The following is a 14,632-nucleotide window of genomic DNA, read 5'->3' on the forward strand; positions in this document are numbered from 1 at the left end:
GTCCTTACTATGTGCTAAGCACTGGAATAGATACAATTCCACTGGGTCAGACACAGTCCTTGACTCACATGAGGCTCAAAGTCTAAGGAAGAGGGAGAGCAGCTATTTAAATCATTTTAAAGATGAGGAAACTTAGGTGCAGACAAATTAAGTGACTTGTCTATGGTCACGGGTTCTGGAGAAAAAGCTCCGCTTCTCCCCACACCATAGTAATAAGAATAATAATAATTCTGGTATTTGTTAAGCACTTAATGTGTGCCAGGCACTTTATTAAACCCTGGGGTGGATACAAGCAAATCAGGTTGGACGCAGTCCCTGCCCCACATGGGGCTCACAGCTTTAATCCCTATTTTACAGATGAGGAAACTGAGGCACAGAGGTAGTGTGACTTGCCCAAGGTCACACAACAGACAAGTGGAGAAACCGAGATTAGAACCCACAACCCTGAGTCCAACTGCCCCTCCTTCCCTTCTCTCCCCCCAGCCGCCCCCATGCCACATACACACCTATCTCCCTCCGAAAGACAATAATCCAGCACAGGTGAAATGGACAATTTGGTTCTGCAGATGCCCATTTATGACTTTCAGAGTTTACACTGTAAATTTTCCCTCTTGCTACACCCAGAGAGATCAATCAATCAAAGGAATTCATTGAGCTCTAACTATCTGTAGAGCTCTGTGAATTAAGCACTTGGGAGAGAATCCTCTCCCTGCCCTCACGGAGATGGCAGTCTAGGAGACTGCTATAGTGCCATTGTTCTTGTCTGTCCGTCTCCCCCAATTAGACTGTAAGCCCGTCAAACGGCAGGGACTGTATCTGTTGCTGACTTGTTCATCCCAAGCGCTTAGTACAGTGCTCTGCACATAGTAAGCGCTCAATAAATACTATTGAATGAATGAATGAATGGAGAGACCCTACAGGCCATGTAACCCATCCTGGAATAGCTCTGAACCTCATTGTGATCTAGGAACTAACCTAGTTTGAGGGAGCACTTGATGGCCCAGAGTGGCATCACCCTGGACCAGGCTGCATTCCCAAGGTCTGGGGCTGCCCAGTGAGAGCCATTTACAGGGTACGCTGGCCCCCATTGAACCCGAGAAGCTGAGAGTCAGGGAGGGAGATCCAGTACTCTCCAGAAATGGCACTTTTGGAAAATACCGCTTCTTCCGCCAGCTCCTCACTGCACCAAAGGACTTTGTAGCATTGTCCAGAAAATTACTAATAGAAATATGCTGGAAGGTGACCTTTGAAAGCCCTCTAGACAAAAGATATATTGGTTTCTGAGGAAATCATAAGATTAAAAAATCGCAAGAGGAGGGTATTAATGACATTATATTTGTTCCCTGTTTCTAAAGGACTGGCTTTTTACATGGAGGGATAACAGGTTCGCTTTGCCACCTTACTCTGAAGGTGGAGCTCATGGACTAGAGTTGAGCGACTTGATAGGAAAAACAAAGAAAACTAAAAGTTGGGAAAATGGATTTGCTGTAGTGATGAAAACCTGGCTGGAAATCAAATTAGATATTTTAGCACATCATTAAAGAAAAAAACATGCATTCTTTAGTTTATGAAATTGCACTCTGCCTCTGGTGCATCAGAAGAGCCCAGGACTGGGGGTCAGGGGACCTTGGTCTTAATCCCCGCTCCGTCACTTGCCAGCCCTGTGATCTTGGGCAAGGCACTGAGCTGCTCACTGCCTCAGTTTCCATTTTGGTAACACAGGGGTGAAATACCTGTTCTCCCTTACCGTAGATTAAGAGCCCTATGGGACTGTGGCCAATTTGATATCTTGTCTACCCCAGTGCATAGCACAGCACTTGGCATGTGATAAGTACTTAACAAATTCCCCTGTTATTATTGTTACTATCATCATTAATCATATTTAATGAGCACATACAATGTGCAGAGCACTATATTAAGCGCTTGGAAGAGTATAACATAACAGAGTTGGTAGACATGTTCCCTGCCCTCAACGAGCTTACATTCTAGAGGCAGAGACAGACCTTAATATAAATTATAGATATGTACATAAATTCATTCATTCAATCGTATTGAGCTCTTACTGTGTGCAGAGCACTGTACTAAGCACTTGGAAAGTACAATTTGGTAACAGATAATGTTGTGAAGCTGAGGGAGGGGTGACTAAAGGGAGCAAATTCAAGAGCAAGGGTGAAGCAGAAAAGAGTGGGAGATGAGGAGATGTACCTTCATCTGTTGCCAAATTGTACATTCCAAGTGCTTAGTACAGTGCTCTGCACATAGTAAGCGCTCAGTAAATACTATTGAATGAATAAGGCTTTGAAAGTGGGGAGAGTAATCGTCTGTTGGATATGAAGAGGGAGAGCAGTGGGAAGACCTCATCCGTCACCTTCCGTAATATTCCTCAGGTGTTTTTTGGCTGAGGGGGAACTGTTGGGCAGGTTTGACTGTCCACTGCCCATTTGTAGTCCCTGGAAGAGACTGAGGAAGAAGCATAGCCCCTCTGGACTGCCTATTTTGGACTTTTGCTGATTGGCACTGACAATTGCTGGAGATGACCAAGTCCATTGTTCTTCTGTCACATGAGAAGATTTTTGCTGTCAGGTTTCCCTCAGGCTATAGACGGTCTCTAGCAGACTAAACCAACGGCCAGTCTTGGATATAGCTGCCGTTTCCAGAATGGTATCCGCCTTCATCCCCAAGGTGGCCACTGTTCCATAAATGCATTTACCAAACTTAAATTTTCTTCTTATTCCCAGCTAGACAAAATCTGAGCACAGTCTGTGTAGGCTACAGATATTTATAAACGTCTGTCTTTCCTTCTCCCTCCCCACCCCTCCAGACTTGCCGTTTCCATTTTCCAACATCACTTGCTATATATAGCCAATTTGTCTAACTGAAGAGGAAAAAAAGAATCCTCTCCTTTCTGTCGGGAATACAGCAAAGCAGCAAAATATCTCCATGGAAACAAGTCTCTCAAATCCATCAGTCTCTTGCAGTATCTAATACATAACCCATAAGTGGAGACTAATGTTGAAAATTAACAGAACACATAATATCCCCCTTCAGAATTTAACAGCCTTTCCTTGGAAATTTTGGCTAACAGATATTTCAGGAAACCTTTATTTTTTTTTTACCTTAAAGAAGTTTGTGTTATTCTTCCCCCTCATTAAAATGTGGCTTTTGACTTCTTCCTCTCCCCCAAACATACCACTAAGTATAGGTTTCTATAGTAACCCACACCACAGGTTTCATTTGAAATTATAATCTTTCCTCCTCCTTGCCTGATATATATGGTTCCTTGAGGGTCTTTGATGTTGTTTCCACTGTTCTCTCATTTTCTGGTGCCAGATTTACCTTTCCACAATCAAGAAAATTGGTAATTTGAATAAAGTTCCTCATTAAATTTTCTTCTGTCCTCTCCTCCCGACCCCTTCTTATCCGTAGGGAGCCAGGTGAGAGAAGACAGCTTGTAGGAAGACTTAATGGACAGTGCCGGAGGACATTGAACCAAGTCTCATAAACAGAAAATGTGAAACCGGCAACATGTGAGCAAAAAAAAAAAGTATTTAAAAATATTCCAGCCCTCAGCTGTTTCTCATACATATTTACTTTAAAAAAACACTTCATTAGCAGGGGGACTGTTTCTCCAGGACCAAAATGATCTAATTGAGCAACTCCAAGCTCCCCAGACGGCTGGCTCCCAACCTCCCTAAGCATTCGGGGTTTTGCATAGAGGTGCTGACTGGGAAAGGGTCCAGATATTTTGAATGGCTTTTTGCATCCAAATCCAATCCATTTGTCTGACTATAGTCTCCCCAAAGCATCCGGAGTATTTTTAAATTTAGAATCAAAGCACTTGTGAAGCAAAACACTTCCAGAATGTGAGCATCCCATTCACATGAATTGGAATCTTGAGAATGCTACCCCTCCTGCCAGTATCCATGCAACATAGCACAGTATCGATGAATCAATAGTATTTATTGAGCATTTACTGTGTGCAGAGCATTCATTCAGGTGTATTTATTGAGCACTTACTGTGCAAAGCACTATACTAAGCTCTTGGGAGGGTAAAATACAACAGCACTGTACATGAGGCTTATATATTGTGCACAATATATTGTGCCTTAGCACCTGGGAGGGAATTCTAAAATTTCATGATCTTTTGTTATCAGGAAGACTAGGAATTCCCACTGCTCAGTTTCTAAAATAATATGACTGATTCTTTAGGGCGTAAGGTCATTGTGGGCAGGGAACATAGCTCTTATTTCTGTTGTACGGCTCAATACTATATGCTATATGGTTGCTGTAATAAACCTTGAGAAATGGCATGGACCAGTGGATAGAGCACGGCCTGGGAGTCAGAAGAACCTGGGTTCTAATCCCAGCTTCGCCACTTGTTTGCTGTGGGACCTTGGGTAAATCACTTAACTTCTATGTGCCTTAGTTATCTCATCTGTAAAATGGGGATTCACAGCTATTCACAGCTTCTAGCTTTGGTATTTATATTATTTTTCCCTTTATCTTAGGCAGTGGAGTTTGTGACTGTAGGGTTCTTGTATACTATTTAAACTAGGTTTGGCTTCAGAGCTATAAAAAAAAAAAGCTTTCAAAGGTACAAATGAGTCCCTTTGATTTTAGAGGCAAGGCTGAACATTAGGGATGGACTTATCCCAGGATGTGGATCATAGTAATAATAATTTTAAATGCCTACTGGGTGCAAAGAAAGCATTGCATTAGGCATTGGGAAAGAAGGAGATGGATGCGATATTGACATTTCCTCTGGTCTCCAAGGGGCTCACGATCGAAGAGCAGTGGGGATAGATGTTTTGGAGACAGACAGATAAGGAAAGATGATACGGAAATATAGAAGACAGGGGCCAGTATAAAAAAGGAACCAGTAGTATTGAGTTAGTGGGCTCTGCCTCTTGCCTGCTATGTGATTTGGGCAAGTCACTTCAGTTCTCTGCACCTCAGTTTCCTCGTCTGTAAAACAGGGATTAAATTCTACTCCTTCCTATTTAGACCATGAGCACCATATGGGTCAGGGGTTACGTCCCATTTGATATTCTTAAACCTACCCTTGTGCTTAGCTCATAGTCAATGCTTAACAAATAGCATAAAAAAGACCAATGATAATGTTAATAAAAGATCCTGCAGTGACCTGAGGGGTGTTAGGATCAGGTCCGAGACAATCGACCCCCTCCTTCTGGGTTCTGGTAACGTTGACTTAATGGACAGATAGAGGAGGTCCAACTTGACGAGAGCAGAAATCTATTCGAGAGCAAGCGTCTCTGTAAGAGAATCCTGAACTAGAATTGATTGAGTAGGCCCAGGGGGTGGAATAAGCAGCAGAGCGCTACCCACGTTCGGTGCTGCTTCCCGGCAGAAGTGATGTTGATTCTGAATTTGAAAACTTGAGCGCTAATGTTGGTATGATTAGTACCTTGGAACTCATAATCATGAATGAAAACTGATGGTTATATTCAGAAGTCATTTAGCATGTGCTTCTGAAGTTAAACTGTGCCATCCCGCTGTCTGCTAATTGATGCTACCATTGTGCGCGAAGGAGAGTTTGAATGGATTTCGGAGCTACGTTTCAAAAATGTTTGAACAGCTAGCAGTCGATAAATCAATCAAGAGACTTCTCTTTCGTCCTCGTTTTCTCCTCAGGCACACGCTGCCCTCTCTTCAAGTCTCTGAAATGTGTCACTCTCCGTCTGTTGTAATCCCCAAGGCCCCAGTCAAAGATGGGGTTATTTTTCTTTTCACGTTCTGCCCTGTCTCTGGCCCTTGTATCAGTCCTGCCTTCTCTCCATGACGACTGTATTCTCCTCAGTACCGATTTCCCTCCGTGTGTTTGTACAGGCCTGGGAATCAGAGGACCTGGGTTCTAATCCTGGCTCCGCCACATATGTGCCTCATGACCTTGAGCAAGTCACATAACTTCTAAGTGCCTCAGTTTCTTCACCTGTATAATAGAGAACCAAGAACTAATATCTGTTCTCCCTCCTACCTAGACCGTGAGCCCTCTGTGGGACAGAACTGTGTCCAACCTATTTATCTTGCGTCTACCTCAGGGCTTAGTATGGTGTTTGGCAAATCCATCTCTTCTGTAAACATCACAGAAATTAAAAAAAACCATAAATATGCAGGTTGACTGAAAACAGGACTTACTATCCAGACAGGTAAATTCAAATTTTATCCTGAATTTAGGCAGGGAACCATTACATTTGGGCCACCTTAGCCTTAGGGGCAGTGCACTGTACAGGTGAAACCAAATGTTTCTGGGTCCCACCTGATCCCATGCTGAGATTCTGAAGTCAGGAAGTTCACCTGATTGACATATGGCATTACTGATAGGTTTTTTTTCCTCCTCCACAGCCTCATTTCCCCAATACAGGGGTTTGGGGGAGCCTCAAAATAGGCTCAGAGTCCATCCAGAGTCTAAAGAGGAGAGGGAGGAAGTGGAGGACCATTAGTGTCCCTGAGCGGTAACCCGAGTTAGTCCAGTTGACCCAGCTCCAGGGCTGCTATCGCAACCTGGGCAGATGCAATGGCCATAGGTGAACTGGCCTGACCCAGGCCAGGCCTCTGAAGGGGCTGCCAGCTAGAAGTGGCAGAGGAAGCAGATAGGTGGGCTCTCCCTCTACCTGTGTCTCTCTCGTTTGTTCTGCTGCCCCTCTCCGTCTCCCTCCCATTTACTCTTCTTCCCTTCCTCCCCTCCCTCCTTTCTTTTCTCCCTCTTCCTTTCCTCCTCTTTCCTTTATTCTCCTCTTAGGAGAAGCAGTGTGGCATAGTGGTTAGAGCATGGGCCTGGGAGTCAGAAGGACCTGGGTTCTAATCCTGACTCTGCCCCTTGTTTGCTGCGTAACCATGGTCAAGTCACTAACTTCTCTATGCCTCAGTTACTCATCTATAAAATGGATATTAAGACTGTGGTCCCTATGTGGGACAGGGACTGTGTCCAACCCAATTATCTTGTTTCTATCCCAGCACTCAGTACAGTGCATGGCACCTAGTAAGTAATTATTATTCCCCTCCATATTTCCTCCCCTTTTTCTGACCCTTCCCCTTTTTGTCCCCCAAGCCCCCCCCCTCCCCCCCCCCCCCGCACGCCTAAGGTGATCAGGTTTCTGAATCTCTCAATCCCACCCAAACTGGGACCTCAGGACACCCTCCTCTAAGCTCACCAACAAAATGATCCAGAGGAGAAACTGAAATCATCATTTGAAGGGAGAAATTCTCCAAGTCAGTCTGCACTGACAGCTGAATACCATTATTTCATGTGGCAAGGTTTCTTCTCCCAAGTTGATTGCCCAAAGCTCTAACCTGAATCAAATCAACACCCAAAAATCTGACAACTGAATGGGCATTAGTGTTTGGTTCCGGTTCTTTCTACTTCGGGGAGCCAAGAGCTTAGTTCAGGCTCCTTCTGATAGCCTGAGCCTGAACTGCCTGGAGCGGCAGCCGGGCCCAGAATCATAAATCCCCCGATATTGCCATCTGCTCAAATGGAGAGCTTATTGTTCCCTAAGAGAAGCTGCTGTACTGCCAGTGGACAGATTACTGATACGGAGGCTTGGAGCCTTGGCTGTGAGCGTTAAACTTGAAAGCCTGGCATTATCTGTCAGAGCAAAAGTAATACAGGCATCCTGGCAAATTGAGAGCTCAAACTCAGAAGGCTCAGCCTCCATCACCCCACCGGGGGCGGCTGGGGATTTGGGAAGCAGCATGGCTTAGTGGCATGGCACTAAGAGGACGGGCTTGGGAGTCAGAGGACGTGGGTTCTAATCCCAGCTCCGCCACTTGTCTGCTATGTGACCTTGGGCAAGTCACTTCACTTCTCTGTGCCTCAGTTACCTTATCAATAAAATGGAGATTAAGACTGTGAGCCCCATGTAGGACAGGGACTGTGTCCAACCTGATTACCTTGTAACTACCCCAGCAGTTAGAACAATACCTGGCGTATAGTTAGTGCTTTACAAATGCCATCATCATGATATTTATTATTATTATTAGGGTAGTTGGTAGGTTGGGAAAGAGAAGGTTCTAGAACAGAGGTGATCAAATGGAAGATCAAGAATGAGAGATGCCGAAGGTAATTAGAAATTTTAGAGGTCTAGGACGTAGTAGTTCCGTGGTGGGGTTGTCATTTGCAGGAATGATAACTTTTGCATCGTGTTTTCTCCCTTCCCTTCTCCCCTCCTCCTTCTTATTTTCCCTCCTGCCTCCTTTATTTCCCTCCCTTCTCTCCATCCATCCTTCCTCCCTCTCCCCTTCCCCTGCCCCCTCTTCTCTTCCTTCTTCTCTTTTTCCCTTCTCCTTGGCTGTCATCAAGAAATCCCACAGCTGTTTGTGGCAATCGCATGCTCCTCCTAAAGTTCTTAATGAGCAGGAGTAGAGCTAATTTGGTAGTGATGGATGGGATGTTGACTGGGCAGGGCCGCCTTTGTAACAGGTGAGGCAAAACCCAGCTAGGAGCAATTAGCTGGCCGTTGTTTTCCTGGGAGATGCCTGAAGCGCCAATTTGATTTCAAAAAAGCCATAAAGGCCTTTTGCCAAGCCCCAGTTTGGACAGCCCGTCCTTGATACTGCCATACCCAGGATGGGATCTCTGGAAGAATGATTAAACTGCTCCCGCTGAGCACATGGTGGGGACAGGACCTGGGGGGAACACATTTGCTGCTCCTACGACTGAAATTAACATTCACCCTTTAAAGATATCCGAGTTAGAGAATTTCTCCAAACAGAATTTCTCAACCCAATCCGGCCCCAGTTGGATGTCATTCCCAGATTTGGGAATCGTGGTTCCCAGCCTCTGACCTTCCCAGTTTACTCCGATGGGAAAAGGGCAAAGAGTGGGGTCCAGGAGTGGGTCTGAGTCCACGGGAGGGGACCTCACTGCCCCGCTCAGGGTATGATGGCTGAAAGAGGAACAGTAGAGGAATTGGGCAGAGTAGGGGGTTAATTGGATGTCAGGTAATCTCCTCAAAGTGTCCCCATCAGAGCCAGTACCCCTTGCCTAGCACCTTAAAAGGGGCAAGCAGCCTGGAGAGAGAGGGTGGAAAGCCACTTCCTTGGATTGAGTGTTTCCACCTTTACTTTTCCATGGTATGTGTTTTTTGTCCTTGAGGTGCTGCCCCTCCCTCTACCCTCACCCCCAGCCTCCTTCCAGACTCCAACAACTGGATTCTGCACTCTGCAAAAGTTTTAAAAAATCATTCGTTTGTGTCGTTAGCATCTGCCTATCTTCTCACTGGCATCTCCAGGGAAATCTCCCTGAAATATCATGTGCTCACCTCTCAGATGATGTGCCCCGGTTGTTCTGACCTCTGAACTGCCTCGACGGGCCCCTCTTTCCCAGCATTCTGTTTCCCCCCCCACCATCTTTTTCCCCATCGTCACTCTGCTCTCTGGGTGGAGAAGCAAAGAGCGTTTATTTGAAACATAGAAACGTCCTGCTGCCCCCTAAATCCCAGTGGCCACCCCACTTGCCTATCCTCGAGGGTATTTGATTTTCAACTCTGAGGGCAGGGTTCCGTGTGCCTTGCTTCCGGTGTTCTCTCCCTAGCTCCTAGCACAGGGCTGCACACTCGGCTTACTTCGAAGGCCGTTATTTCTGCTCTTCCTTTCAGAGACTCGCTGTTGCTCTGGGAGCAGGAGGGCGCAGAGGGGAGAGGATGGCTGGGCCTTGAGGGAAGGAGGAGGAGGATTGAGAGGTTGAGCGGTAAATGGTGGAAGGCTGGGCGGGGAAAGCTCCCGAGTTTGTGGCAAGCTGTGGGAGGAAGGGGAAGGATCATGAGACCAGGTGGTGGGAGGGAGGGGGATGGAGGATAGAGAGATTGAGTGGTAGTTGGTGGGAGGAGGGGAAGGAGAATGCAGGAAGCAGGAGGCAAAAATGCCCTTGTTTATTTCTTTTGGCTTGAGCAGGGAAAAGTGGGGATGAGTACATCTTGTGCTCCTGCTGCCGGCGCGTGTGGGAGATCTGGTGCCTCACAGCTTGCTCTGAGATTCTGGGAAGGAGCCCGGGGTTCTTCCGATTCAGTTCGCCGGGTTCTACGGCCCATCCGAGAGAGCTTGGGACGTTGGGGGCCTGGCTCCCTTTTGGAGTCTGTTGTGGTTGTGGTTTGCGGAAAGGGTTTCTACATCACATCAGTTGTAAGAAGTTGGTCACCCAAAATCCCACAATGCCAGGTGGTCTCATAGTGCCACCACCTGATCAGGGCATCTCCCGTTTACCCCTTTCACCCCTCCCCCCAGCCAACCTCAGAATAATCATGAATTTACTGTCACTACTTTTCTACAGCTGCCAAAAAAAAAAAAGGAAACTCTTCTTCACTGCCTGGCTGGTAAACGTAAGGAATTTATATCCCACAGGGCTGTGCCAACCAGGAAATCCGGCTGGTGCAAGGGGATTTGGGATGTGAACTCAGGGAGGGCTGTTGAGATGTAGAGGGAAATATTAGAGGTGTGAGATCATGCACCCCTAGCCAGGAGAATGGATGTCAAGGAGGGCAAGGCATCATAGGGTTCCTTTTTCCTATGGCCAGTGATGGAAAGAGAACAGGGCGGGGAGTCAGGAGTCCTGGGTTCTAATTCTAGCTCTGCCACCTCGCTGATGTATGACCTTGGCCAAGTCACTTGACTTTTCTATGCCTCAGTTTCCTCATCTACAAAATTGGAATTAAATACCTGCTTTCCCTCCTCTGCAGACTATGAGCTTCATGTGGGACAGGGACTATATGTCATCTGATTTCTGTCTATTCCAGTGCTTAGCACACAGTAAACATTTAACAAATACCACAATTATTTGTATTATTATTCTTATCATCATTAATATTATCAGGCTTCTGGACTGGATGGGCCATGGGCCCGTCCCAGAAGGGCACTGCTGGGGTCAGTCAGGGCCTTGAAGAAAGTGATGCACGGCTCTGAGAAGCTGCTTTGCATAAGATTATAGTAGAATGAGTGTTTATTAAGTGCTTAGTGTTTGCAAAGCACTCTACTAAGTCCAGGGTGAAAATACCCAGATGGAAATTAATTATCCCTCCTTCCTTGCCATCAAAATTGGTATCACGTTAATTGAAGCACTTATCCTATCCCACCTTGATTACTGCATCAACTGCCTTGCCCAAGCACTTTGTTCAGTGCCCTGCACATAGTAAATGCTCAGTAAATACCATCAATTTCTTTACTGGCTGAAAGACTGTGGGACCGAGAGTTAGGAAAATTGGCTTCTAATTCTGGCTCTACCACTTGCCTGCAGTGTGACTGTTGGTAAATCACTTAACTTCTCTGTGCCCCAAGTTTTGTCATCCATAAAATGGGGATTCAATACCTATTCTCCCCCTTACTCTGTGAGCCTCACGTGGGACAACCTGATTACCCTGTATCGCCCCCAGCACTTAGAACAGGGCTCTGCACAGTGTAGGCGCTTAACAAATACCAACATCATTATTATTATTAGTAGTAGTAGTAGTACTTAGACTGTGAGCCCCCAGTGGGACAGGGACTGCATCCGACCTGATTATCTTGAATCTATTCCACTTCTTAATACACCGCTTGGCACATAGTCAGCACTTAACAAACACCACAGTTATTATTATTTTTTAGAGGGCAATGATGGTCTCACTCTCAGAAGCTCTGGGTTCAACAACACTTTTCCTACCCCTTCCATAACTCCTGAGGGGGCCTCACTGGCTTTTTCAAGAAGGCCACTACACTTCTCCAGAACTGGACCTTTTTGGTAGTGCCCAAAGGTCCAATGGGAGAGGACGCGTCGATGAGCCATGGACTCTACCCTAAAGGCAGCCAGTCACCCAAGAAACTAGACGATTTTTATACAGAAAATAACAGACCATTCCTCACATTGAGAAAATGTCAACCCTTCCAAGCTATTCCATTCCCAGAAAACCAATTGCCGATGACAGAAAACAATGCCACTTAGCACTGCCTGTGGAAATGATTCAACCTGGGAAGTCTTTGGATCTCCTCCTATTGTATAATCATTTGCATTTGTAGATGACCCAATGATAAGGAAAATAGAAGAGCAGGAGAGAGAGGGGAGGGGAGGGACTGGGAGGATAGAATAGGAGAGCTGGCCTGACCAGTGCACACCTGCCCAATACTCTCAATCGCTGGCCATCTTCTCTCTGCACTTAAAAAAAAATCTCATCTTTCCCCTATTCCCAGGTCCTCATCCTTACAAAACCCAGGCAAGGGGACATGACTTAGGAAGCAAGGGGAGGGATGCTATAAGAGAAGAAACAAAGGAGTCAAGAGAAAATAGGAGAGGAAAATGCAGCGGGGTTGGAATCCATCACTCAGTAGTATTTATTGTGCACCTACTGAGAGCAACACCCTAAACTAAATGCTGCAGAGCGTACAATAGAATTAGTAGACATGATCTCTGCCCTCCAGGAGCTGACACTGTAGCAATTGAAAAATCCTGTAGGAGAGTGGGAGAGGCTAAGTGGGAGGGACACTGAGAAAAGATGCAGAGGAGTCATCTCAGATCTAAGTCCCCCTTCAGCATCTCTGTGCTCTGACCCATAATCTCCATTCTCCCCAATCTTAGCATCCCTGTGTCTTGGCCCATCACCTCTCCATTCAAATGGTCTTCCCTCTCCAGAAGTCGACAAGCCTAGCTCTCATCCCTCTTCCTGTCACACATAGGACTGGGGTGCCTTTTAGCTAAGGTTTATGGCCTTGTTGTGAAAGAAGGACTCCAAATGAGAGTGGAAGCCTGGGGGCAGATGACTAATTTTCCTGCTGACAGGACACAAATCTTCAAAAGTAACCATTCTGAGAGTCTCAGCTGATCCCATGTGCTACAGTGTAAGCTCCTGGTGGCCAGGGAACATGTTATTTCGCTATTCTGTAATTCCCAAATGTCAAATACAGTGCCCCACATCAATGAGTGCTCAAGAAATGCTATTATTTCTAGACTAAGATGATAATTGTGAGCTTTTGCTATCCCTCAACTTACCAGGTGAAAACCACCTACATGATAACAGTATTCTTTCCTGGATCTGAGCTGCAGTTCATACTAGAGACAAAGAAAAGTTTCTCTTGTTCCATGTGTGTTGTCAGGAAGCAAGGGATGCTGTGTTTATTTGGTCATATTAATAAGTGTGTATATTGTATCTGAAAACTCACATCGACACAGCATGTGTGTGTAGATAGGTGTAAACGTATATGGATAGCCCAGACTACAACTTCTGCCATTTCTTTTGAGTTTATTTTCCCCCTGGACTTTACCTTTTCATAAGAGTGTGTTAGAAATCCATTAATTCAACTTATTAAATCACCTGTTTCCAAAATGTATTTCCTCAATGATATGTTTGTCTTTATCAGTCTTCTAGAGATCTAGGTTTGTATTACCTACTTCATGATCCTTGTACTAATATTAACTTTTGGCTAACAATTTTGAGTGCAGGCATCATGCCTAGAGTGATGACGACTTGCAAACAAATGGGGCTGACAGCTCTGGAGAGACAAGAATCCCATACCTGGTTTGTTTTGGGTACCTGGTATAAAGATGAATGCCCATGTTTATTTGATTTCAAGGTTCTGCTCTGTCAACCTTTTCTTCTCTGCCTGAAGCTTATCTCTGCCACCCTCTTTGTGGGCAAAGCAAATATAGAAGTATTCTTTGAAATACTTGACGTAAATTTGACTCAGACTCTTAGTGTCTTAAGCCAACGTGGGCGCTCAGTCAAAATCAACATGATTTTCTTGTTCTTTTTAATGTCATTCAAGAAAACAGTCTCTTCAGTGGTTGAAAGTTCTCTAGTCAAGTGCTTTTGAGGACTCAATCAATGGTATTTATTGAGCGCTTACTATGTGCAGAATACTGTACCTCCAGGCTTGGAGGAGTTTCCAGGGGCTTACAGGGGGAATGGTAAGGCCTGCCTGGGCCCTTCTGGGCAGGAAGATTCTCTGGCCTGCCATGAGTGACAAAGTTTGTGTCACTTTAGCATCTCAAGTATATAAACATCCAAAGTTATTTTCCCATCCACAAACTGAAAAACACCCCAGACCAAAAAATTAATATTGAAACTGCACAAAGCAAAGAGAAATGGTAGAACCAACTTATCTGGAGCATCACCTTAGGATGGTCACTGTGTTATCTTCATAAAATGAGAAAATAACAATACTAAATGCAATATTTGTTAAGTGCTCTCTGCCACACATTGGACTAACCACTGGGGTAGATAAAAGGAATCAGATCAGGCACAATACCTGGCCCACCTGGGAATCTGTCTTAAGAGGGAAGGAGATTAGATGTTTAATATTTAATATAGGACATTCCATGTTTTTGGTTATTTCCCAGTATTATTCACATTTTCTAAGGCGGGAGAGGATTTCAAGATGAGGGGCTGAGCTTAATTTTTCCCCAAGGGACAACAGCAAGCACACAAAGCAATGAATAATTAATGAATTTCTAGAATACTCACTCATCGATTCTGTCAGCTTGGCCATCTCTCCCTTCCTGGCTCTGTGCTTCCCCTAGAAGAGGAGAGAAGATAAACACCAATTTACATGCAGGTAACTCGCATCTCCAGGGTATACGAATGCTGTCTGAGGCATTCTGGCCCCAGAGGCTCCGATTGTTTCTAGATTGGAGGTTGCTAGTGACCAGGGAAAG

The 14,632-nt window shown here is 45.3% G+C and overlaps 2 protein-coding genes across 8 annotated transcripts in view; one reads left to right on the forward strand and one right to left on the reverse strand.

Moving 5' to 3' along the window:
• Positions 1-14,632, forward strand: part of KCNJ15 (potassium inwardly rectifying channel subfamily J member 15) — a 297,724-nt gene that overhangs the window by 97,360 nt on the left and 185,732 nt on the right. For all 6 annotated transcript variants that reach the window (XR_486015.3, XR_003766020.2, XM_039914668.1 and 3 more), the window contains one exon: positions 3,427-3,527. The gene's annotated coding sequence lies outside the window, so the exon portion shown is untranslated. The remainder of the gene's footprint in view (positions 1-3,426; positions 3,528-14,632) is intronic.
• KCNJ6 (potassium inwardly rectifying channel subfamily J member 6) overlaps positions 1-14,632 on the reverse strand; it is a 126,098-nt gene that overhangs the window by 76,864 nt on the left and 34,602 nt on the right. For both annotated transcript variants that reach the window (XM_007667178.2, XM_029082975.2), the window contains exon 2: positions 14,442-14,493. In XM_007667178.2, coding sequence (XP_007665368.1) covers positions 14,442-14,466 — 25 coding nt within the window. In that variant the 5' untranslated portion in view covers positions 14,467-14,493. The remainder of the gene's footprint in view (positions 1-14,441; positions 14,494-14,632) is intronic.

This window comes from Ornithorhynchus anatinus, chromosome 18 (assembly GCF_004115215.2).
Source record: "Ornithorhynchus anatinus isolate Pmale09 chromosome 18, mOrnAna1.pri.v4, whole genome shotgun sequence".
Lineage (NCBI taxonomy): Eukaryota > Metazoa > Chordata > Mammalia > Monotremata > Ornithorhynchidae > Ornithorhynchus > Ornithorhynchus anatinus.